This window comes from Atractosteus spatula, chromosome 15 (assembly GCF_055471065.1).
Source record: "Atractosteus spatula isolate fAtrSpa1 chromosome 15, fAtrSpa1.hap1, whole genome shotgun sequence".
Lineage (NCBI taxonomy): Eukaryota > Metazoa > Chordata > Actinopteri > Semionotiformes > Lepisosteidae > Atractosteus > Atractosteus spatula.
This window is the reverse complement of record NC_142720.1, coordinates 21,080,392-21,105,589: the sequence shown is the minus strand read 5'-3', so window position 1 is coordinate 21,105,589 and position 25,198 is coordinate 21,080,392. Positions and strand designations below refer to the sequence as shown.

General features: G+C 45.9%; 2 protein-coding genes across 6 annotated transcripts in view; one reads left to right on the top strand and one right to left on the bottom strand.

The window, feature by feature from the left end:
• The window catches only part of ninl (ninein-like), a 28,655-nt gene extending 17,134 nt beyond the window's left edge, over positions 1–11,521 (bottom strand). For both annotated transcript variants that reach the window (XM_088934295.1, XM_088934296.1), the window contains exons 1-7: positions 11,333–11,521; positions 7,968–8,171; positions 7,036–7,132; positions 4,902–5,104; positions 1,698–1,764; positions 858–1,045; positions 70–222 (exon numbers count right to left, since the gene is read on the bottom strand). In XM_088934295.1, the coding sequence (XP_088790421.1) occupies positions 70–222; positions 858–1,045; positions 1,698–1,764; positions 4,902–5,104; positions 7,036–7,132; positions 7,968–8,150 (891 nt within the window). In that variant the 5' untranslated portion in view covers positions 8,151–8,171; positions 11,333–11,521. The remainder of the gene's footprint in view (positions 1–69; positions 223–857; positions 1,046–1,697; positions 1,765–4,901; positions 5,105–7,035; positions 7,133–7,967; positions 8,172–11,332) is intronic.
• Positions 11,522–17,017: 5,496 nt separating this feature from the next.
• Positions 17,018–25,198, top strand: part of cul9 (cullin 9) — a 39,686-nt gene continuing 31,505 nt past the window's right edge. For 3 of the 4 annotated variants that reach the window (XM_088933804.1, XM_088933802.1, XM_088933805.1), the window contains exons 1-2: positions 17,018–17,195; positions 19,258–19,938. In XM_088933804.1, coding sequence (XP_088789930.1) covers positions 19,272–19,938 — 667 coding nt within the window. In that variant the 5' untranslated portion in view covers positions 17,018–17,195; positions 19,258–19,271. The remainder of the gene's footprint in view (positions 17,196–19,257; positions 19,939–25,198) is intronic. The other variant, XM_088933806.1, reaches the window with a different exon arrangement.

Below are 25,198 nucleotides of genomic sequence, written 5' to 3'. Positions count from 1 at the left end.
CATCTGGCTGGCCATGTGCAGAGTGATCGGGCAGCGCTGGCGCTCGTACAGAGAAGGGTGGGCTCAGACCTGGCTGAGGGAGCCCCACTGCTGGGGTTTGATGGGGGTGGAGGTGGTGGGAGCGGACAGGGGGGCGGGTCTGAAAAGCCCCTCCTGGAACTCCTTCAGGCTCACTCTGCCATCCCGGTCCTTGTCCAGCCTTGCGAACAGCGCATCCAGCTCCTGGAATGCAAAACGGTTCTTAATGCCTTATTCGCTTGGCACTCCAACAGGAATGTCTACAGATTGAGAGCTGCATTTTAAAAGCATCTGATTAAAGTAAGTGGAGCTGGAATGAATGGCTGGAACACTAAGCACAGCCATAAACTACAATAAATTGCTTATAAAACATTTCAAAATTCCTGTGTGATAACTCAAACCTAAATTTAACACCAACATGCATTGTAATGCTAGATTTTACAAATCTGAATGATTAAATTCCGCAAACAACATACTTCCTTCCCTTTATAAAAATCACCTTGGACGGCATTTTAAAATCAGGTACTGAAACCCACCAAGGAAGCAAAATGAACACAGACCGGAGTGAGAGAACAGCCACCAATTAACTCCTGACAGAAGAAAATTGCTTATTCCTACGCCAGAAACCTGAAGACATATTTCACTGACCATAAAATAAACTTAGAGATTTCTGTAAGTTAAGAGTTCTTTGTGTTTTAGCTACAGGAAATACTCCTACCAGCCAGAATATTAGTAAACCCCACCCATTAGTGTGTGAGGCCTCAGACAGGGCAGATTCCAGCGGTCTGTAAGAAAACCCAGCTCCAGGGATGGCTCTGGCCGGAGATCAGCTGGAGTACCTCAGACTGCAGGCCGCCGAGGCCAATGCTGTCGCACACCAAGGACAGCTCCTGCCTGTTGAGGTAGCCACTGCCGCCCACCCCCAGCTCGTCCCAGATGGCCTTCATCTGCCCGTCCGTCACGTCCCGGGGGCCGGCGGTCTGTCTCGGGCTGCCGACGGCGTCCGGCTTCCACCTCCTGGACTGGCCTGAGCGCCACGGGACAGGCAGGAGAGAGGTAACAGCGCGCCGAACCCAGAACAATGCACCTCAGTGTGGGGCAACAGGACAACCGGCCTCTGCTCTGAGTGAGGGGGGATTCAGGCAAGGTCAATTCTGCTCCATCGGACACGTTTGCCGAGACTGGAGTGCGGAAATAATAGAAGGGATTCTATTAGGAGATTCTGGAGTTTGGAGATTATTCAGAGATCAATACAAGACGCTTGTTGGTGGGGGTAGAATTTGTTTTCTCAAAAACCCTTTGGAACAATCATCCATCCACAGATTTTCTAACCGCATCTTCCAATTCAGGGTCATGGGGGAGCCGGAGCCTATCCCAGCGAGCAACGGGCACAAGGCAGGGTACACCCTGGACAGGACACCAGTCCATCCCAGGGCACACACAGACACAAATACACCGACATTTAGGGCCAATTTCCCAGAAGCCAATTAACCTACCAGCAAGTCTTTGGATTGTGGGAGGAAACTGGAGCACCCAGAGGAAACCCCAGCAAACAAAGAGAGAACATACAAACTCCACACAGACAGCACCCCAGGAATTGAACTCAGGGCCCCAGCGCTGTGAGGCCCTTATGGAACAATGACAAACATTCAAATACATTCATATTGAAGAATCAGTACCTTGTGACTCAAATGTCTCATTATATGCTTCCTTATTGCCTGCTGTTTCTTCATCCGATTTCAGACTCTGAAAGGAAGAGGACGTAGGGTTAAACACCTGAGCTGTTTATTGAATTACTGTGTGGTTTAAGCTGTCAAAAACATTCTCGTGTTGTTACCATGCATGTTTAAACTGCAACAAAGCCACATGCTTTTCTTGCTGGAACACTGCATTGTTATGCAATAACTAATAAAAAAAAAACAAATACAAGCTTAAGCAAACAAAATCAAGAGGCCGGCTTACTGTACAGGGCAGTGCCAAAAAGAATTCCATTCTGTACATTCGCGTGTACTCCACTGAAACTCCCGGGTGGTGTCAAGTTCAGTCAATTCCAGCCCACTGGACAAAAAGATTTGGTTTTCTTTCGTTGCTCAAATGCGGTTGCTTTTTTTCTGCAGCTTGCAGGTCCCTGCCTTTCCTTCGGTGAGGTCTGTGGTCTAATCCACACATGTGGCCTTTGAATGGGCTCAGGGGTCTGCGACACCAGCCCGGCAGGTTTTCGAAGCGGCCTTTAATGTGCAAAGTGGAGAGGTCTGGATAGCATGTTAGCTCATCCTAATCAAGCAACTGATTGATCCAATTGTCATTCAGTGCTCGGCTGGAATGAATACCAGAAGAGATTCTGAATCTTCAGGACCACAGCTGGAGATCCTTCAGTTAGCTAATGCTCCAGGGACTGCAGCCTTAGTCCTAATCCTGGGAAGCTGGTTACAGGTTTTCAGTCCTGCTGGGATCTCAACGGCCTGAATCTGCTATTGGCTTTATCTGTTTCACAGCTTCTCCCAGCTCTTCAAAGGTGCTTTAAAAGAACCTAAAAACCTGTAAGACACAGCAGGCCTACTGCTGCAGGAGTGGGGACACCTGCTGTGTGATTTATAGCTCTTAAGATTGAAAAGATTGTCCTGCTGTCGCAATCTAATGGTTCTGAAAGTAAACCTAGTTTAGCACCATAAGTGCTCTTCACATTCAACACATAAAAATCCACGTTTCTTTTTCATTTTATTCTATTTTTTATGAAATATCTCCCTCTAGTGTTAAACAAAATGTTCTTTTAACTTTGCTTTTTTATTCTTCCAATTCAATCAGGTGCTATTGTACATACAAAGCTCTGCTGCCAAAATGTCAAATGCATGGTCACTGAAACAAACAATAAATGAGAAACAATTTCAATAATAATTTACAACCTTCTTCTTCAGGATTATAAATCTCTGTTTCATCCCTTCTTATTCCACTTTCATTATATTTTTGCATGTATTCGTTTTTATCCTTAAATTTCTGACAAATTGCTTTTCAAGAAGACCATTTGTGTGCTTTCTGACTCTCCACTCTATTACAATCCAGAACATCATCAAGTCCCAGCTCTCTCGCGCGGTCTGAAAGTGCTTGATTGAGTCTGTCCTGACACAGGAATCAGGATCCTCCTTTGAAGTTATTCTATAAATTAAACATGCAGACATAAAAAGATAGCTTGCCCCTTATAGAAAGCCTGCCCTTATGTCTATAATATGCGTAATCCAAGATTACATTCTAGCCAGATATTCTAAGTAAGCTTTACATTTCTAATGGTAAAGGGCTGGGTGTGGTCCTGCAATAGACTTGTGTCACCTCTCGTGAGGACAGAGCTTGTGTGCTTGAGTCTCACCCTGGTCACTTGCTGCGACACACAAGAGTATAAGCCTTCTTGTAATACTGATTACAACACTGAACTCCTTTTTCAATTCAATCTTTAAATGTCACAGATGCATGTGTACCAGGGACTAATCTGCAGCACGGATCAAAGGAAACATCAAAAACAGCACACAATTATGCAAATGCTAACTATCAAACAGCCCGATGCTTCGCACTGGCTGAAACAGCGTGTTTTACCAATGCAAACAGGCCTGCATGCTAAGACTCTGGAAAACATTAACTGTTGTGATATCTAGGGCTTTCAGCACCAATCCGGACTGGCAATGTCGTACTGCAAAGTTACATAATGCCATACAGATTAAAATGAAGAGAACATAATCTCTAGAAACAGAGGCGTATTGAACGATGAAAAATATCTGTAAACACGCTCAGCAGCTTTCAGTTAGACGACATCTGCCCAGTTTTTGAGAGGTAAGCAGTATTATTACAATAACAGTGAATTCCAGAAATGTGCTGTTGATGCTTAGTAAGCAGAGTGTAACGAAATGCACTCATTTCACTAAGAAGTGCAAAGAACCTGAAAAGGCATGTTTGCAAGCCGTTCAGCAGAAAGGGAACTCAGGAAACACACAAGAGAGTATAAAAATTCCAGGGAAAATCCAGGGAAAAATAGATTCTGGAAGCCCTACACTTGCCCAGTGCTTTGTGGTATCAGATCATTAAATGCTTCCCAGATATACATGTTCCTCCAGCTTTTGACTCCTGCCCTCATCTACAGTATATACAGTCCACTTCAATTTTCTTAAAATCATAGGTGCATTCAGACTGGTTCCTATATCCCCTCCTTAGCAGCACAAGGTCCCCGGGATGCAAAAGAAATGTTCATTTAAAACCATTCAAGAAATCAAACAGCAGACACTTATCTACAAAAGGGATTGGGGGAGAGACTGAAACCAACTCCCCAGCCATGTGGTTGAAGCCGACTCAGATATTTCAAGAGACTTCTCAGAACATTACTCTAGTAGCAACCAAATGAGCCAGATAGACTAAATCTAGTTTATAGCATTCCTTCCGCCCTGAGGAGAAGTACAGTTTAACAACACTGCCCTGGTAGAGAGGGTTTTCAAAACCACACTTCTGCTCCACAGAAGGGCCGGAGCCAGCGTCAGCTGGCATCTGGAGGACAGACATTCCTCCGGAGTGCAACACGCGGCCCCGCGGGGCTGTCTGCCCTGCAGTAGGTGCCTTTCATCCGACGAGCCAACTGAGTGAAGGAGCACAGCTGCCCAGATTTCGCTGAAACACTTGGAATCATAACACGATCCAGAGCAATAAACTGGCAGCCCACCTCTAACTTGGCAAGACACGTGGATCGGTGCAGGCTCAGGGAGCGCGGAGTGAAGCGGAAATGAGTCACGGGAGAAACGGCCCCCGTGCCCCCCGGAGACGGGCTCAAACACAAGGGGCTCTCTGATGTGCAGCCAGGAGCCGCCCGGCAGGAGGCCGGGGGCGGCTCTGGGCTGCCTCCCGCTTACCTCCACACTCTCCAGCGAGGCGGAGCGTCTCAGCTGCTCTGTCCGGGCGCCCCAGGAGAAGGGCTCGCCCCTGGCTGCCCTGGGGCCGGGGGTCTCGGGGTCCTCGGCGATCTCCACTTCCGAACCGCGGGCCTCGGGCCGAGACCGCCGTCCATACCTCTTTGTCCCCTTCACGTACTTGGGCCTGACCTCCTCTGCGAGCACTGGGAAGGGCGCAAGGAAGAGCCTCAGAAGTCTGGTGCCGTTGGCAGAGACCCTGCAGTGGTTATTCCTTCCTTCCTGGATTCTGAAGTATGTCGGGACTCGAAACCTTAACCCTTTACTTTCATTCCTTCATGCGCAGAGCTCACCAAGAGATGAAACACGGAGACCATCAGAACAGAACCGGGAGGACTGGGTGTTGTTTTCTTAAACACCATCAACTGACAACTGGAGGTGGCAGAGTTCCACAAATTAACTGAAAATCTGCAGCGTTACCACCTTTGTATTAAAATGATCAACGAGATGACAGTAAGCAGACAAAGGATTCGGGAGTCTCCATCTAAATAAAAAATATATTGTGACTAACAGCTATGCTCACCTAATGCCCTTAACAACACAAGATCACACATGGCAACAATCACCTGCAGGTCCAGACTAAGCTTTGCATCGTTACACTCAGGGAGAAGTGTGCTTCTTAGTTTTTCATAGTTCATAGTGACATTTTTCCTTAAATACACAGAGAGCGTCTTATAACCTGATAATGCACTGGGGAATTCTTGTGTATGGTATGTGAAAGATACCTCTATGCAGAGCTTTCCTTCAAAGGACAGTGCTCGAGTAACATTGTGAGTAAAGGAAACAGAAATGCGAGTCAGATTATCAAAGGCAGCTGGGGCAAAGTCTCTCCTATTATGTACAGATTTCTGCTCACAAGTTATTTCTGAAAAGGCAGCCTGTGATTCCGGTAGAATTATGCTATAGACAGGGGAAACTCAGTAGATCTCCCACATTCCAGAGACTTAAACCCTTCCATATGGTGCTGCATAAAAATCAACATAAATTAACTTGTGCTATTTCATTCTTCTAACATTGCATAAAACAACCACTATTTATGTTGCCCAGGTCATGCCACTATTCCCATTTTTTTTACTCTAAATAAGCAACTGTTGTATGGTCACTCCTTTCCGCTATAGAAATAACATCTTGTATTCATTTGTCTTGTACCATGTGATGAGGTTATTAGCTAAATACAAGTAGCAGCAATTACCCAAATACCATCATCTATTTTTTTAACCGCTTCTTCCAATTCAGGGTGGTGGGGGGAGCCGGAGCCTATCCCAGCAAGCAACAGGCACAAGGCAGGATACACCCCGGACAGGACACCAGTCCATCACAGGGCACGCACAGACACAGTATCGCACACATTCACACCAGGGCCAGTTTTCCCAGAAGCCAATTAACCTACCAGTATGTTTCGGACAGCGGGAGGAAACAGTAGAACCCGTAAGAAACCCAGTAAACCTACGCAAATGTGGGGAGAACGTACAAACTCCACACAGACAGCACCCCAGTTCCAGAATTAAACCCAATTCCAGGACCTCAGCCATGCAAGGCAGGGGCGCTAACCACTCTGTCACCATGCCGCCCTAAACCAAATACCACTGGGTTTAACTTGAGCTCCTACACGTCCGCACAGTGAATGGCAGGAAGTATGCCTTCTATGAGAAGCACATGTCTGAAAGCATTGGCCGGGCCTGCTTACAAGACTCAGCATATCCACTGGAAGAAGTGGTTAGAAAATGGATGGATGGTATTTGGCTCACTGCTACTACTTGTATTCAGCTAATAACGTCATCACGTGGTAAAATATAAAGATGATATAATAAATTTTAAAACCCAAAAGAATTCAATGCATTGTGCAACAAACAGATTTTTCTCTCCTCTCCTATATTTTCACCAAATAAGACTTTAAGTCCATTTTTAGGAGGAGACAAAGAATACTTTTTACACAACAAATCTCAAGTAATTTTAGTATACCAAGGACACATTGTCTCAACTGTGCACCTGATGGCTTAAACTATCGAGTCTGGGAACTAACCAAGGTATTTCTACAAAAACCTGAATGGACTGCACACAGAGAACCCCTGCTTACCTGGCTCGAGATAGCTGCTCTCTTCCTCTGATGTGCTGAGCTCCAGGGAGTGTGAAAGAACCGCTACGAAGCCTTCTTTGAACTCCTCGAAGTTCACCTGCCACAGACAGTTTTAAAAGCACTTCCAGGAGGTGGGGACACTAATGACACAGCCCACCCACCAGAGCACCGACTGGATCTCATACAAGTGATCGTGTTGCTCCAGGTTTGGAATCTTTACACAGGCTTATGGTCGCATTCAATCCATTAATCTTAATCACTTCATCCAATACAGGGTTGTGGGGGAGCCAGAAGCTATCCCAGCAAGCAATGGGCACAAGGCAGGACACACTCTGGATGGAATGCCAGTCCATCAGAGGGCACACACAGACACAAACACAAACACACACACAGACATGCATGCATACACACACACACGCCAATTAACAAGCCAATTAACCTACCAGTATGTCTTTGGAATGAGAGAAGAAACCAGATCACCCAGAGGAAATTCATGTGATCATGGGGAGAACATGCAAATTCCACACACACAGTGCCGTAGATCCAGGATTCTACCCAGGGCCCCAGTGCCGTGAGGCAGCAATGCTAACCACTGTGCCAGCATGCTGTGCTACATTCAATATCAACTTTTAAAATCCTTTAGTGGACATTTAAAGCTTTGAACTTCTCCCTGGCTCACAGTAACTACAATGCTGCTGAATGCCTAAAAGTCTAAAACCTTAAAAAGACCCTTCCCTCTTTCCACTGGCTCTCCTGACTATTGGGCCTTCTGTCACTAGAGGTCTTCTCCCTCTCAACTAGGGTTTGACCAAACTACTGAAGCAATATTTTTAGCGATTGTACTATGGAACCCAAACACATGTGCACACAGCACGGTGCCCTGAGCGCTTTTCACCAGGCTGGTCCAGCTCGGGAGAGCGAAGTCTACATACCCGCGCGTAGTGCCCGGGGCCCAGGAGCGTGCTCAGTATCACCGGCAGGTGAGGCTCCAGGTGCAGCTTGCGGCACAGCTCCGAGAGCTCCTCCTTGTCCAGGTAGCCCGTGCCCGTGGTGTCGCAGCTGTCAAACACCTCCCTGAGCTGCGAGACGTAGTGGTTCTGCTCCTCCTCGTCCATCCCGCCGCATGCTGCAGCCGCCTGTGGAGAGGGGGAGGCAGCTCGGTGACACACAGCCGTCGGCCTGCTGCTCCTGCGGAGACTCGCTCACTCACAGCCCCGCGCTGCCAGGAAAGAGAGGCTCCAAATCAAACAGCGCACACCTGCAGGAGCGCTGGAGCCGGCCCAGCCAGGAGAAATACCACACCGAAGAACACAAACAGGACTGCCATGCCCTGCTTCAAAACAGCAGACTGGAAACATTTACATGGTGAAAGTATTTTTTTTTAATTTGACTCCTACAGTACAACTTCCACACCCGTCCAGGGCAAAAAAAAAAACCTCCAACACAGCAAAATGGTTTCTCATAATTTATTTAACAGCCACGTTTTGGCCCAACCGCCTGTCTCACAATAAATTCCAGCGCTTGTTCTGAGCTCCCAGCTGCAGTTCTATAACCCCCAGATCTGCTGCAGAAGTCGAGGGCTGAGGCAGCAGGCGCACAGAAGCTCGGCATGGCACCTCATGCACTTTTCTCTGCACAGATTCCAACCTAAACGCACTCTTCCCAAGACTTCAGCAGACTTCAGCCCACGACAATTTACACATGATGGATTCCCCCTGGGCAGGCATGGGGGCACGGAGGTTAGCATCGCCGGGGTCCTGGGTTCAGTTCTGGGCCTGGGGTGCTGTCTGCATGGAGTCTCTCCCCGGGTTCACCTAGGTTTCCCTCGGGTGCTCCGGTTTCCTCTCACGGTCCAAAAACATGCTGGCAGGTTAACTGGCTTCTGGGAAAACTGGCCCTGGTGTGAGTGTGTGTGTTTCCGTGTGTCTGCCCTGCGATGAGCTGGTGCCCTGTGACAGCGAAGAACTGAAAGTCAATCATGTTGCCGATATTTTGTTGTCTTTTTCAGTAGTTTTTTTAACAAATCTACAGCACGAATGAATCGACCAAAACAACAGGGATGGATGTCCATTACAGGGCATGCTTGCAAGTCAGAGGCACCAATTAACCCCAGGGGCATGCCTCTGGGGGGCTGGAAACCAAATGCTCTGGTAAACACCCACTTGACCACAGGGGAACATGCAAACTCCACCCAGACGGCACCTCGGTCTAGAATTGATTCCGGGACCCAGGAGCTGTAAGCCAGCAGCTCTTAACCTTATGCCTCTGTGTCATCCTAATTAAAAGGGACAAGTTACTTTAAAAATACATTTTAAATGATCACAGCAAAAAAAGGATGAGCTAAGGAGAACTTCTTAGTTGAACAGCTGTACCTAAGCAAAGTTACAACGTGGCAAATGCAATGTTATGATAAACAATGATGTGACAGTGATCACCCGCGCCCTGTCTTTAAACAGACGGTCCAAATGAGAAAACCGACAGTACTGTGTACCGAAACTACACAGCAAACACAAAAGAGCACAAGCTTCCCTGTATCAACACAACTACTAGATTGTATACAAATCATCTTAGGCATAACTTAAAAACATGTACAGGCTTGCAGCTTGGTATTAAAAAAACTCTTAAAAAACGAAAGTCTGCAAACATATAAAATCTGTAAAGACGAGCTTCCAGCAGAACAAAACCACATTCATGAAGGTATGTAGACGGGGCATAAGAAAGGGAGGTCATTGCCTCAAGGATTTTGAATCATGGATGTGATTATTGACTGAGGTGCTTCTTTGAGGAGCTTGCATGTTCTGTCCACGTTGGTGTGGAATTTTTGACTGGGCGCTCATTGGAGACCCTAACAGCACAACCCCTCTACGAATTCTTTTGATTTACAGCAAAACTGTCTCAACCGTCCTGTCCAGTACTACACGTGCAAGCCACTTATTCCAAAGAATGAGTTAAACTGTCCCCAGCTCCAAACAGAGCAAGCGGATTGAAGTCAAGTCGTGCACAACACATCCGCAGGAAAACAAACAAACTGTCGGGTCCTGTCCTACAAGCAAGCTTCCGCTGCAGGTTCTGTTCCCATCCCATCCGGTCAGTACCGAACCAGCACTGACAAGAGCGAGCGAACAACACGTTACACACAGAGCAAAGCGCAGTTCTGTTTCCGAACCAGAACACCAGACAAGATCGTCGCCCGCACCTGGCACCGTGCATCCCGCTGGCTTACCACCGATTTCTCAAAAAAAAAGTGATGTCCTGATCTAACAGGTAAATGGGTGTCATGTAGAGTAAACCGGGTTGTTCCCACACGTGGGTTTTGAACATGCAAACCCATTTATTTATAAATGGGTTTATAAAAACCCATAATATTATAAATATAATATTACATCTATATTTATATTCATATGTGTGATATGAGTGTGATACGATTTTCTGTGTACTGTTCTGTTCTAGTTTGTTCTTGTGCGTCCGGACTGTGAGTAACTCTTGTATTGTATTGTATGTATTGTACTATTATTATATAATTCGTTACACTGTGGCTGTGTTGTGTGTGTTAAGCTGCTGTTGCACTGCAATTTCCCTCACGGGATCAATAAAGTATCTATCTATCTTATTCAGGCGTCCCACAATCACGCAACCCGCCCGCCGTGGCACGTATCCAAAGGATGTAAACGCTGCGTTAACGGCTGCTGTTGCGAGAGCAGTGTGGATATGGAGATTTAAAATACGAGTCGGATTATACATTACACAGAGCAGTCACACAAGACGCACTGAACCACCAGGACTGCGATGCGTTACATAACTTGCATTAATCTGAAAGTACAGAAAAGCAGCGGACAGGAACGGCTCGCATACCAGAGGCTTGAGCAGGGTCGAGCACAGAAGAGGATTAAGTCCCCAGAGACAAAGTGATAAGGCGGTATGGCTTCCTCCAGGAAAGAGCACACTTCAGCATTGCAAAACCTCAATGTAATAACACCCATCACAGCTGCGGTATTCAATGCATCTGTTTTCTCCTGCCGGTCTGTGTGCTGTTCTCTAGACACACAGCACTCCCGGCAGCTCTCCACCACCTCGCTTGAGCACACACGAACAAGCGTGAGCCAACACACAGTACGCTTCACCATGGGAACGGAGCCCTACAGCAAGCCCGGCTCACAAAAAAAGACCGAACCAGCGAAAACCTCACAAGAAACAAACTTTATCGAGACCCCGCGGCACTTTTTGTGCGAGGGAAACAGGTATTTAAAAATCTGATGCATGTATGTGGAAGGGAAACAAAATGAAAAACGACACTTACAGTATGCTATTGCATCTCACCGCTCAGTTCTCCCCCCACCAGCGCTCCCAGTAAACTTCACAGGGTCCGGGTGCACATATACTTCGGTCCCATCACCGTTCACCGGCTGGGGTCATTGCAAATCCCGGGGGGGGGGTCTCGCAGCCCCGCGTCTCGTCTGCTCGACTTGACCGAGACGATGTCGCGTCTGGCCGGAGCCGCTACTCCTCCTGCAGTAGCGCCGCCGTCCGCCCGGCGCGCCTCCGCGCACTGGCTGCTCGGCCCGGGCAGGCGCGGTGAAGGCGAGGCTGCCTGCCTGCCAGCCAGCCCGGGGCCAACTCGGGCAGGAGAGGCAGCCCCTGCTGGCCGGGCGGGGGAGTGCAGGCGGCGGAGGGCCCTGCTATAAACCCCCTGACCTGCGAGCCGGGGAGAAAAATGCAAAGGTCTAAAAGACGAATTTACCCCCCCCCCCCTCCTCCCCCACCACACACACACACCTCCCCCTGCTGGTAGCGATACGCCTTCCTTATGGAGTAATGCGGTTCATTTGAATATAATCGCCTTTTTTTTCCTGTACGGTAATCATTGCGAAAGTTGTGATCTTTGACATTAAGTGTGAACTCTGTTATCCTAAAGGGGGAAAAAAAAAAGAAGGTTCCTTAGCAGAAAACGTGAAAATTGATTCCTCTCCTGACGGTCCTTTCCGTTTTCTAAATGTGGACACTCTATTCAAATTCGACGAATACGTGATGGTCGTCTAATTGTAGAATTGCTCTATGTTCTGGTTTTCTTTATAAAACTCAGTGCCGTTTTTTTTTTGTCTCGTAACCAATGTTCACCAACCAATCCAACGCAGATTTATCGCTATAATCTGGTAAATTTGCGCTCACTGGTGAGTAGTCTGGCGATATCACAGTGCGTGGCGTGTTACACTGGGCTCGTTGATTGTAAGCCTGGTGCGCTGCATGTATTTCACCTTGGGGTCGATCATTTGGACAGAATCCGGTGACATTACCGCCTGTGTTCACGGTGGTACTGTGTTCTGTTTGTATATTCAATGTGAGAAGGGAGGTGGAGCAGCTTGTGCCCTGAGGGCTCTAGGATCCTGAACCTCTCTGGAACTCTAGTTTGGAGGGAGTTTGTTATACCATTTACCCCTAGAGTGAAAACCGTCACACAAGTCCACGTCACAGGACCTAAAAGGACCTTGTCAGGGAGCACAAATATGGGGCCCTTGCAATGGGCTGGAGGGGTCTATGGACTGCAGAGTCACGTGTCTTAAGCTGTGTCCGTTATGGTAAAAAAGCTGTTACTGTGGTTGTGAGACTGATCCAGTCTGATGTGCATGATCTCCGCTCTCTGTTTTGAAAAACAAAAACGTAAAAAGTGTCGCATTGGTGTCAGCTGTGGGATGACGAGATGACACTGAGTTCCAAAAGGAGCGAAACTCCGACAGGAGCAGCCAGTGATGGCGGGAAGGGATGTGAGACGTAGACAGAGCGACGAGGGCAGACGGTTCATCCACTACTGCCCAAGCCTGGACCTGCAGGCAAGAATATTCCATCTCCAGGCTGGAGATTCAAACTGAAATCTAGACAAGGTACTTTTCGAATGGCTAAACTAGTAAAGATGTTCACCTGGGTGCAGGCTGAACTCTTTGACCAAGGGTTCGAGCCTGGGTCAATTCACTAGCCAACCGATTCTACGTTCCCAAAGCAGTGGCACACGACTGGGGACCACTGCCGAGGGTAGGGTGGGATTATTCGGCCGGGGGTCTCGTGGCTCTCGGTGACATGTGAGTTCTATAGCCTCCTGGGCACTCATGAGATGCAGTGCTGACAGTGAGGGACACCGCTTGTGTGTGATTTAAGACGAGGAACAGGCAGGTTGGCGGAGTCTGACAACACTTTCTCATTCCGCCCGGTGTGCATTCGCAGGGCGAGTAGCTCCTAGTCAAACAGCGAAAAACAACAACAAAAACTGACGATTTTATTAAAATACTTTAAAATGGCAAATAATCAATTCAGTATTCTTTAGCAAATATTTCATCATAATGAAACAAATCTAAAAATAATGCATATAAAATAATTTTTAAAATAATATAAATGTATATATAAAAGGTGGCACGGTGGTGCAGTGTTCAGCATTGCCGCCTCGCGGTGCTGGAGTCCTGGGTTCAGCTCCTGGGGTGCTGTCTGCGTGGAGTTCGCATGTTCTCCCAGTGATTGTATGGGTTTCTTCTGGGTACTCCTTTGTCCTTCCACAGTCCAAAAACATACTGGCAGGTTAATTGGCTTCTGGGAAGGTTGGCCCTGGTTCTCCCCTGGCTCTGGGCTCCCCTGTAACATGGAAGAAGCAGTTAGAAAATCGATGGATTTTTAGTATAAACAAATACATATGAACCAGAAGTTTAAAATGTTAGATACCTATCAAGGACAATTATAAATGATTGGTAATCGAACTCCACATTGTGTTAATCAGATGTTTATGGAGTAATTTCACAAATCATCACTCGGTAATCACAGAGATCAGCAGAAATGCCGGAGGAATATAACCTCACCTAAAGGAAACCTGCTGCATGAGAAGACCAATGAGACATTTACAGTGTATCCATTTTAGGTGTGTCTGCAATTCGAGCTCTTTGTAGGAAGAAAGAACCTGGACCACACATCAGAGCTGTGAATTAATATCTGAGGCGGATTTAAAATTTACAAATGGACAATCGACACCAAAAAAAATCAGACTGTGAGCCTCCACAAAACACAAAACACAGTGCATCTGATGAAGAGAAGGAAAATATCTGTTTACACCTTGCATTCACACACTATAAACGCTTGGGGGTTCACATCATCCAATGCCAATGGGAAATTAAGACAAATCTAAAGGCATCACAAATAAAAACGAACTGACCCAACACCGTGCTTTACTGTCTAGAAAACGATTCTGGTGTGAAACCTCACCTTTTCTTCATGGCAGTGATCCAGAGCATATTACTGTAAAAGTAAAGACTTCACTAACAAAAGACTTGCTGGGGTATTTTCCTCAATTGTAACTCTGAAATATTTTGCAGCTTGTAACACATCTTGTCTTTGCAACATTTTTAACTTCATCTGATAACAGTGTTATTGTTTTAACTCACTGCAATCATAAAAGCAATAACCATCAGGGGCCTTATATCTGAGTAGTAAAAATGATGTAATTCATTATCACTTCAGTAATGTTTGTATTTAGCACAAGAGTGGATTTTTTCCTGTATTTGAAAGCAGAGGTAGCTTTAATGTATGACAGTTGTAAGATTATATACATGCTTGAACTTGAACTTGAACTTTATTGCCATATGTAACCGGTACTGGTACAATGGAATTCTTACTTACAGAAGGTCTCTCGATTGTAAAACAAGTGTAAAAAAACAAGACAAAGTGCAAACAGTGCATCAAGACAATGTACAAACAAACAATAGACAATGTGCAAGTAAACATGTAGACAGTTTGAATGTAAACAATACAGACGTGTAAACAATGACTGGAGATGTGCAATAGATAAGAAATCATAAAGAGGTAGATGGTGATGGTGTAGGTGTGGTCCGAGGGGGATGGCTAAATGTGTTCGCCAGTCTCACTGCTTGTGGATAGAAGCTATTGAAGAATCTAGTGGTAAGTGTCCGTATGCTGTTGTATCTCTTGCCTGAGGGCAGTGGGGTGAAGAGCTCATGCCCGGGGTGTTGACTGTCCTCTGTGATGGCCAGAATTCTACCACGGCAGCGGTCCTCATAGAGCTGTTTAATCTCGGTGAGACCGCAGCCGATGATCTTCTGGGCCATATTGACCATTCTCTGCAGTGCCTTTCTTTCTCGAGAAGAGGAGTTGCCGTACCACACGGTGATCCCGTTGGTGAGGACGCTCTCGATGGTGCAGCGGTAGAAGTTCACCAACACATGTATTGGCATCCCCCATCGCTTGAGGCACCTCAAGAAATAAAGGCGCTGCTGAGCCTTCTTCATGATAGAGTCAGTGTTCACAGTCCAGGTTAGATCTTTAGAGATGTGAATTCCCAAAAACCTAAAGCTGGTGACTGTTTCCACTTCCGTTCCATCAATACTGAGTGGGCTGTGAGTGTATGGCCTGTGTCTCCGAAAGTCCACTATTAGCTCTTTCGTTTTCTTTATGTTCAAGTCCAGGTTATTGCTATGACACCACCTAAGCAGCTGTACAACTTCATCCCTGTAAGTGGACTCGTCATCATCACTGATCAGTCCTATTATAGTGGTGTCATCGGCAAACTTAATGATGCGGTTGTTGCTGTGTCTTGCTGTGCAGTCGTGAGTAAATAGGGAGTACAACCTTGGACTCAGACAGCAGCCTTGTGGGGTTCCAGTGCTCAGGGTGAGTGGTGTTGATGTTTTATTGCCTATCCGCACCACCTGTGGTCTCTCGATAAGAAAGTCCAGCAGCCGACAGAGTTGCACAGACCTAATCCCCTGAGCTTTGTCACCAGTTGACTGGGTATGATGGAATTGAATGCTGAACTGTAGTCCACAAACAGCATTCTCACATACGAGTTCTTAGTGTCCAGGTGTTCCAAGGCTGTATGCAGAGCCAGGGAGACAGCATCATCCACTGATCTGTTGTTCTGGTAGGCGAACTGCAAGGGGCCCAGGGACTCTGTGATGGAGGAGTTGATGTGTGACAACACCAGCTTCTCCAGGCATTTCATCACCACAGATGGTAATGCTACTGGGCGGTAATCATTCAGGCATGTCACTTTTGTCTTTTTGGGGGTTGGAACAATAGTGGTTTTTTTTATATGATAGTATAAGTTAAATCAGTGTTTCCTGCCTCCAACCCTGGAAGTCTGCTGTGTCTGCTGGTGTGTATTAGTCTCTCATACTCTCATACTCTTAGTCTCTCATACTCATTGATTACTTTAATTGATCTGCTTGCTTGTTTAGACTTTTGGTAAACTTGTTTCTACACTCAGGCCCGGGTTTCAAAACTCACCCCTCTTCAGGATCCCAACAGCTTCATCATACTCAGCTTTAAGCAGCTTTGTCTCAGCTTGTTCAACCCTAATTCTGATTTAACAGCTTTTAATAGTCGATTACATTCTGTTGAACAGACACGGACAGTTATGACAATGTATGAAACACTCCCACAGTGAGTTTTTTTTTTCTCCAGAGATTCGGTTTGCTGGATTTCAAGTAACAGAGCTTAATTAGGAAAGTTCTGAAAAGCAGAGATTGGTACAAGGCTGATACCGATGATATTTCCCATTTGACCCTGTAAGAGCTTAAAGAATATGCCTGAATAGATAACTGGAATCAATTAGTCTGCGATTAGGAAAAGGTAATCGCAGAGTAAATTAGAGTTTTTGCCCCACGGCTGGAGCAAAACCCTGGAGGTAAGGTGACCCCTCTAGGACCAGGGTGTGGAACGTACCTAAATCTCCTTCTGTTGCGTTTCAAAATCCTTGAAAATGCTGAGCAATATCTTGACAAACAGATCACTTTAGAGAGCTGAGATTTGCTATTCGGACTTGTGCAACTACACGGATCTATGATAAGCACAAGCAAGTTGCATGGGTGTGGGATTTCAATGCTGCAGTGTGCTGTCTTGTGAGAAGGGGTGTGTGCGCTCCAACGGAGGGCCCTTGCGCGCGTTTTCCCACTGCCGTTTATCCCACTCGGCGATCCGTAGTGACGTAGTGCGCGATAAACTTGCAGAAGTCGCTTCCATAGTCCGGTTCGATACGGGTTGCGTCCGCCGAACCGAACGGAGCAGGCTCGGGGATTGTAGCAGGCTGGGAAAAGCCAGTTCGAGGCGAAGGGCGAAGTCTTGTCGGCTGAGGGGATCAGCAGAGAAGACGGGAAGGCTGCGAGTGACTGGAGGTAGGGGAGACGCAGCCTTGCCCCCGTCGTCGGGTGGTGTTGGCTGTAGGCCGTGCCGCGGCTCCGAGCTCGAGTGAAAGCGCTGCCGGCCGAGCGGAGAGCCGCGGGCGTGTAGGGGGGGACGGCGGTGACGTGGACCGCGTTAGAAGCGCAGTCCAGTTGCCCTCACTCCATCTTATCCCGTCCCGCCGTGATTCTTTATTATATTCATTTGAGCTGACTCATTTAGCTGGGGTTGGTCTGATGTCATGGCAGGAAAATGAGCCACACGCAAGGAATAGAGGAAAAAACAAAAAGAGCTGTTGGTAACTGTCACAAAGAGTAAAACGAGGTTGTGTTACAACTGCGTTACCCAGCCTGTTGGACGGTTTTTCTTCGAAATCTGCGCAGATGTTTCCCCTCTCGGTAGCTTCAGTTGCTTGTCGGTGCTGAAGCCGGTAGCGGCATCTCAAATTATTTTTCAGCAGGATTGGATCAGCTCCCGGGTCAACTTTAACACAATCTCAGACGGAGCACATCAGTGTCGTTACTGATCTTTGCTGGGTGTCGTGACAGATTTTTGCACCATTCATACATGTAGCTGGCTTAAAAAAAAAAGCTACGCTTTCGGTTTCCATCTAATACAACTCTTTGAACTAGAAGACGGTTTCTAGTTTATAAGTGGCGATTCAATTAAAACGAGGGATGTGTCTGAGTGAAGGGGTAGGGTTTGGCACGGGGTAATGACACATGACATTTTAAGTGAGTTTCTGATGACTTTTTGAGCTGTCTGTTTACAGAAAACAGCTTGGAGACGGGGCTGAATCGTCGAGGTGTTGAACTGAACGGAAATGCGGCCTTTTAGAATCGTTTTCGTCTGTTTCGTTTTTTGTTGAGGAAAGTTGGTGATTTTTCAGACGTTATTCCATGCAGACCTGTTGAAGTACCGCTCCAATCGGTTTTTTAAAAAATCATTTTCCAAGTTCCAAAAAAATGTTTTTTGTTCAAATACCATTTTAATAGTTTATCACGCCGTCTGTAACCTCAGAATGCGGGGTTTAAAATTACATGTATAAATTCAAAAAGGAGAGCTTGTTCTTCAGTTTCTGATAGCTTTTCATTGGTTAGTGTTCCCTGGAGAACTGCACCTTAGATTGCTGAACATTCTCGTGTTTTTGACTCGATTAAACGAGCTTTTATTTCCCACTGTCTGCGATGTAACTAATTTTAGAATGATCATCATTTGTGGAGAATGTCCCTTGTTGCTGCTTGAATGTTGTGTGTATTTGGGACAAGAGTGGTTAACAGTTCTCTTGGGTTACTGTCATATTTAATAGTTAACAATAAAGGATCACATACACTGCACAGATGGGAGCCCCTGAATTGCAGTACCTAACTGGGTGATCTGTGTGAGTACCCCCACTATGCAGCAGGTCTGGGAACAGCGCCATCTACTGGTCCACCGACAAGCACTTGTCATGGCAACCTGGTTTGCCCTAGCAGTGTCCCTTCCCAGTAGTGAGCAGGCCCAGCCTTGCTTGGCTACCGAGTCCCGATGAGGTCGGACTCCAATGTGATGACGCCGCTGGACACAGCAGCTCCCACAGCTCCCTGTTTGATTCCGGCTCGGGAGTCGAACCCGGGTCACCTGCTTGGAAACCAGCTGTTGCGAACCACTAGGCTTATATCATCAGTAATATTTTTTTTTTCCATTTGCATTCATATGCGAGGGGCCACTCAAGCATCTTGTTTGGGAAGCTTTAAATGTGGGTTGTATCCTGTTGCTCTCTTGCTACCGCTGAAAACTTGTCTCATTGTATTTGTGTATAGCCTTTGTGCTCGGTTCCGCAATATGTATAGATGCACTTAAATGTGGTCTCGTAAGAGTCCACACTGCTCTTGACCATTCAAATTGGTAGCAATTTGAATGCTCTGGGCGCTATCAAGCATTAAACCTGGCGATAACGTGAGCCCTATGTGTTTAAGCTCAGTGCTGCACAGAGAGTGGGCTGTGTGCAGGGAGGGCGTGGCGAGAGCCCGGAGTCCTGTGCTGACCTTCTGCCCCCCCCCCACCCCCGCGCAGGTCTCAGGCCGGCCATGGTGGGTGAGCGCAGGAACGGGAACCTGCTGGTGCAGCTGGGGCCCAAGCTGCAGGCGTACCCCGAGGAGCTGATCCGGCAGCGGCGCACGCACGACGGCCAGACGGAGTACCTGATTCGCTGGAGCGTGCTGGCCGTGGACGAGGGCGGCGGGTCGGGCGGCGGCGTGGGTGAGGCCGGCGGCGGCGGCGGGGTGGGGGGCGGCGGCGGCGGGGGCAGCGGGGGCGGCGGCTCCTCCAGCGACAGCAAGACCGAGAACATTCTGATGTGGATGTCGACGGAGGACGTGTACGCCAACTGCCCCACCCTGCTGGGCAAGCGCAAGAGCGACCCCCAGAGGGCGGTGAAGGAGGAGCAGCCCAGCAGCGAGTTCCCCTCCGACGTCACCTTCGACGAGGTGGAGCTCTGCGACATGAAGAACGACGTGAAGAACCTGGTGCGCCGGGCGCACAAGCAGATGGCCAAGAAGAGCGAGATGGACACCGCCATCAGCATCACGCACACCATCCACGTGCTCAGCGCCTACGCCAGCATCGGCTCGCTGGTGGGGGTCTTCAAGGAGACGGGCGCCCTGGACCTGCTCATGGAGCTGCTGTGTAACAAGGAGCGGCAGACCCGCCGCAGCGCAGGCAAGATGCTCAGAGCCCTGGCCTCGCATGACGCAGGTAAGCCCAGCACAGTGCCATCCATCCTTCTGCTCCTCTCGCTGGCACGTCCCTTACCGCTACCTGCCCACGTCTGGCTTTGTTCTTCCCCTCTGGCCACAGCACCGATTAGTCCTTGTGACTTGTGAATCTGTTTGGATTGGATTTTGGTTTTTGCCACGCAGTTTTTTTCCCCATTCTCTTTAGGCACGGTTGGTTAGTATTGACTTTTTCCAGCGCTGATGGAGATGTGCTAGAAATTATACAGCTGATGTGCCGTATTACAGACCCACATCTCTAATCTAAACTTCATTATGTTCAGTGAAATTCCCAATACCTGGACTGAAATGTTGTCCTTTTGACTTTTTTAATTATTCTGTAACTTTATTAGTATTGAGGGTGGTGTTGCTTAGTCCTCAGTTGTGCTTTATCTTGCCTTTTTCAGAGTTTCGTTTTCAGCGAGTTCAGGCATTGCAATCACTAGAATGCATCTCTGTTTCCAGTCTGTGCTTCTCTCCACAATGCACAGCTGCATGGTTGCAGTCTGACCTCTTCTCTTTTAATGTGTTGTTTATTTGTCAGGATGTTGCACACCCATTGTCAGATGAGGCCTTATTTTTTTTTTTAGTTGATGCGTTTTTTTAAAACCCATCATAGCCCGCTCTGTAGTTTATAAAGTTTTAAGAACTCTAACCCATGCAAGTATACACTATCTTAAGCTGCCTAAAACAGATTTAAAATAAGAAAAGGTTTTATTCACGATTAACAATGCAAATGGTGAAAATAAGAAGCAGTAAATTAGTCAGTCACTGTGACCCACGTACTTGCACGTTATGAATGTATTCTTGAAAACATAAACATCTTTCATTTCTTTAATTACAGATACTTTAAATACATAACAAAAGATTATTGCCTCGGGGCCAGATAGTTTTATTGATGAGTGGGGGTAGCATGTTTTTTTCCCATTTACTTGGCCCCAGCTCGTCCGATGTTGATATCTTTTAAAAGCATAATTATAGGTGTATCATTTTGTTTGGCTCATATATCAAGCAACCTTTGAGTTTTAGTAAAGACTAATATGAAAACTCCAAAGAAACTGTCAGTGGAATAGAAACTAGGCTATGTTTTGGATTGTGTTTTTCTTTGTTTTGTTACATAACTGTCACAATAAGCTGTCATTTTTGTCAATTTTATTTGCTGTAAAAGATTAACTTATTCAGAGGCAAAGGTGCTTTGGCTGCCCAGTAATTCTTACCGTGAGAGAGCACTTGCAGTGTTTGGAGCTTGTTAGTGATGGCTGGGAAAACCGCCTAACTGCTATCTCCCATGAGTCAAGAGTTGTTAGGTACTGTATTTCTTTATCTCTAGATAGGATTGGTATTATGAGGAAAAATATTTGTGAATTAGTATTGCTTAAATTGTTTAAAGTTTTATACAGCATTTTTCCATCTCCGGAAAATACAGCTAGATTGAATCCTGTGCCTGGCTTAAGAGATGTAGAGGTATTGACAGAATTCTGTGAAGAATGGTTACAACAAATGGCTTTTCACAATTCCTTGTTTGCTCATCACCCCTGTGCTAAAATCAGACTGTTTCCGCATGTTCACAATGCGGCTGCAAGACTAACTTCTCACACTAAGCAAACCCAATGCTTAACATACAGAGCTCTTCAAGGATCAAGGTCCTTTCTATTTTCAGGAGCTGCTTGTTCGATGTCTTGCAGTGCACACTCTCAGATCTGCAGATTATACGTTTTTCTAGCACAACCATTTACAAAGTCTATTGCAAGAGTTTTGCTGTTGTCCTTTCTGTTTGTTTAAGTACATTGTACACCAGGCAGACCAGCACTCTTGAATTCTCTTAAGTGTAAGTTAAAAGCATTATTCGAATGCAGTTTTAATCCATTTGAGATATGTATTTGCAAGTATGTACATGTTTTTTCATGTGGTTTTAACTCTGTAGCTCTGAGTAGCAGTGACCTAAAGAGTAGTTAATGAAAATAAACTTGCTTCGCTGCAGCCTCTGAAACTTTCAGTGCTTTGCCATTGTATGTCATCTGGTGTGGGATTTATCAGGGAGTTCACATTTGTTGTTTTGGAGAATGTTTGAGAACCTTGGACTTGAGTGAATTTTAGTTGGATCAAAATTCTTTAGTAATGAAGCATCTGTCCTCTAAACTGAGAAGGAGAAGGGCGCATGGCCTGTCAAATTTTCATTATCAATTGTAGTGTGCCCACACTGGGAAAATATGTGGCATCGGTTGAAATTATTAGTCACTGACTTATAAGACTAATTGGAATTGGTCTCTAATTGGAGGGGGCAGCCTGTGTTTAAGCAACAGCAGTGTCTTGATTAAATGCCTTGCTTCTTAGCCATAAGCAATAGTTTGCACATTCACACGTTGTCAGCATGATGTAAAATTGTAGACACTCCTTTCTGTAAAACAGAAACTGAAATGAGATTTTCAGTTGGCCAAACAATGAGATCAAATAGTGTTATTCTAATGCTGAGGTGCAAACCTGCCTTGTGAGAAGGATCATCATTCCATTTTATCTGTTTTTGAAATGTCTTTTGCATAATTATCTAGCCAAGAAAAATACCAGTTCTCAAACCATTCATGCAAACAGACTACATAAGCCAGCATGTCTGCCGTTTGAATTTTAATTGGTCTACCTCATAGTTTTTTAGGAATACCCGTGAACTATGGGAAGCCTTCTTTTTTTTAATTTAGTATGTTTGTGTTCCAGCCTTAGGCAAAGAACACATTGCTCTGAAAAAATAATTTAATGTGCAATGCTGTTGTGATCAGCCCATTTTCAATGAACCACTCATAATGCATAGTGTACTGCATGTGCTGTACATCCTTGAGGAACACGTATAATTTATGGCTTTCAGACATTTGGAGAGACGGTTTCTTAAAATTCCCCTGTGCTTGCTTCTCGCCAATGTGTTAGCCTCTTTCACATCGCCACTGAAGTGAAATCTAAAAGTGATGACTTCATTTCCTTTTCTTAATATCTGTTTGCTCTGTTACAAATGGTGAACAGTGCAATAGATAGCAGTAAGGGTCCTATTATCCTGATCGGAGTTGGTACTATATCTATATATGGAGCGGAGCAGTGGCTCTGTGGCTCAGGATCTGCACCTGTGGCTGGAAGGTCGCCGGTTTTAAATCCTGCAGCCGGCAGAGGAATCCTACTCCGTTGGGCCCCTGAGCAAGGCCCTGAACCCCAACTGCTCCAGGGGCGCCGTACAATGGCAGACCCTGCGCTCTGACCCCAGGCTCTCTCCCTATCTGTGTATCTGTGTGTCTCATGGAGAGCAAGCTGGGGTATGCAAAAAGACAAATTCCTAATGCAAGAAATTGTAAAGGGTTAATAAAGTGATGTTATTGTTGTTATCTGTGGTTTAGATCTGAGGTGGTGATGCTGCTGCTATTGCAAAGGTGAGGTTCTGTACCCACATTGCTCCAGCAAATACACTGGTTTGAGTATATACCACAATTTTTACATAAATACATAATTTATTCTCTTTATTTAGTTAAAATCGTCAGTCAAGTAAAATGAATTTATTAAAACATCATACACTGTCCTCAGATCTGGAACATGCAGACAACTGTAGTCTGTCACTGTGTTGTTTGTATTTCAAATAACAGATACACAATCCAAAAAGCATCCTTCCTGATCAGACTGCATGGACAGCTAACCGTTGTTTCTGATGTGATTGAAAGCACATTTATTCATTTAGAGATCAACTTATTTGTGACCGAGGGGGAACCATAAGCTGATTATTTTTCAGACGTTGCCATTTATATTCTGATCGTTTATATATCAGACTTTGTATGATCACAACCCAGTCGATCACATTCAGCAGATGGGTCTCTCCAGTCAGCTGTTTCACATCTGCAAAACATGTCATCTTTGTTACCTCTTACCAGTACTACTACTTCCAGGAAAAACAAAATACCAATATCAAAGTGAAATGTAGCAAAAGATCTAGACCTATAGGTAGTATCCAGTGTGCTGGCAGAATATTTTGCGATAGTCATGCAAATATGCTTTTCCCAGTATTACTAGTTAGGCTTAGACAAAACCAAACTGACCGTCATGTTTCTAAAATAAAAATGTAACTGTAACCTAACTGAACTGAAATTGCCAAATCACATCTCTAGCAGGTACCCCAGTAATTCATGGCTTGGTAGATGAATTTTCCGTTGGGGTGGCATACAGAGTTGCAGAAGAGATCTTTCTCATTCCTCTGACGTGTGAAAGTCAGACTTGAAGCTGTTTATGGTCTTGGCTTGTGCACTTGATATGGCCATCTGTATTTTGTAGTCTGAAGGTGATCTCTTTCCTTCTCTGGCACTGAGCCATCTTTAGGGAGTATTTCAGATCTTTGCATATGCACGTTTGACATTATAGCTTGTGGTGAAAAGTGGACAGGTTTTACACTGTGCCTACGTTATCACAAATCTACCAGATCAAATCTCAAGTCCTTTAAGCTTACTTTTCACTGCAATTAATACGTTTTACATACACATACAGTAGTCTAGCACTGAGAGAACTCGCTTGTTGACAATGTTACCAAACATTTATTATGTTATTGTTCCAGCAAATACTTAGAAAAAGACTGAAGTTTCCAAGAGGTGTGCTTCGAAACTGAAAAACACATTTATTCACAACTTCCCATGAGCCACTCTCAATAACGTGGGCACCTTTCCCGCATTTATGATTAGAGTGTTACAGGCTTGTTTGCATTGCTGGCTCAGTGGAGAGTTTTGGAAAAGGGGGACTTAGGCCTGTAATCTTTAAGAGTTTTAAGCGATTTTTTTTTGTCGATATTCGTGCACATGATTTTTTCAGAGGTTTGGTTATTTGCCAGGTGAGTTGGTTTCACATGAAAGAAATGAGCCGTTATCTGAAACGTGTTTTGAGACTTTGGTTCAGGCTCTTCAGTCTGGTTGGTGATGTCAGGCCCTTCCTCCCTTCCTGGGAGGCAGTCATGCTGTTGTGAGTCACGGCAGGGGGGGGTCAGTAAGTGTGCCATCTCCACCCATCTCCGTGATGATTCATTCCTGAATCAGTTCTGTCCATTGCAGTCCTGAAGCCTGCACTCCTCTGATGCCCCCCCTCCTCTTGACTCAGTCAGTTACAGGAAGTATGCATCACCAGTTAGACTTTCAAGTTTGACACACCCAACTTTTGCATAAAGGCCTCATAAAACGTGCTCAAGACTTTACTGTGTAGTTTTATTTGAAATGGGATAAGTCACCTTTTTAATA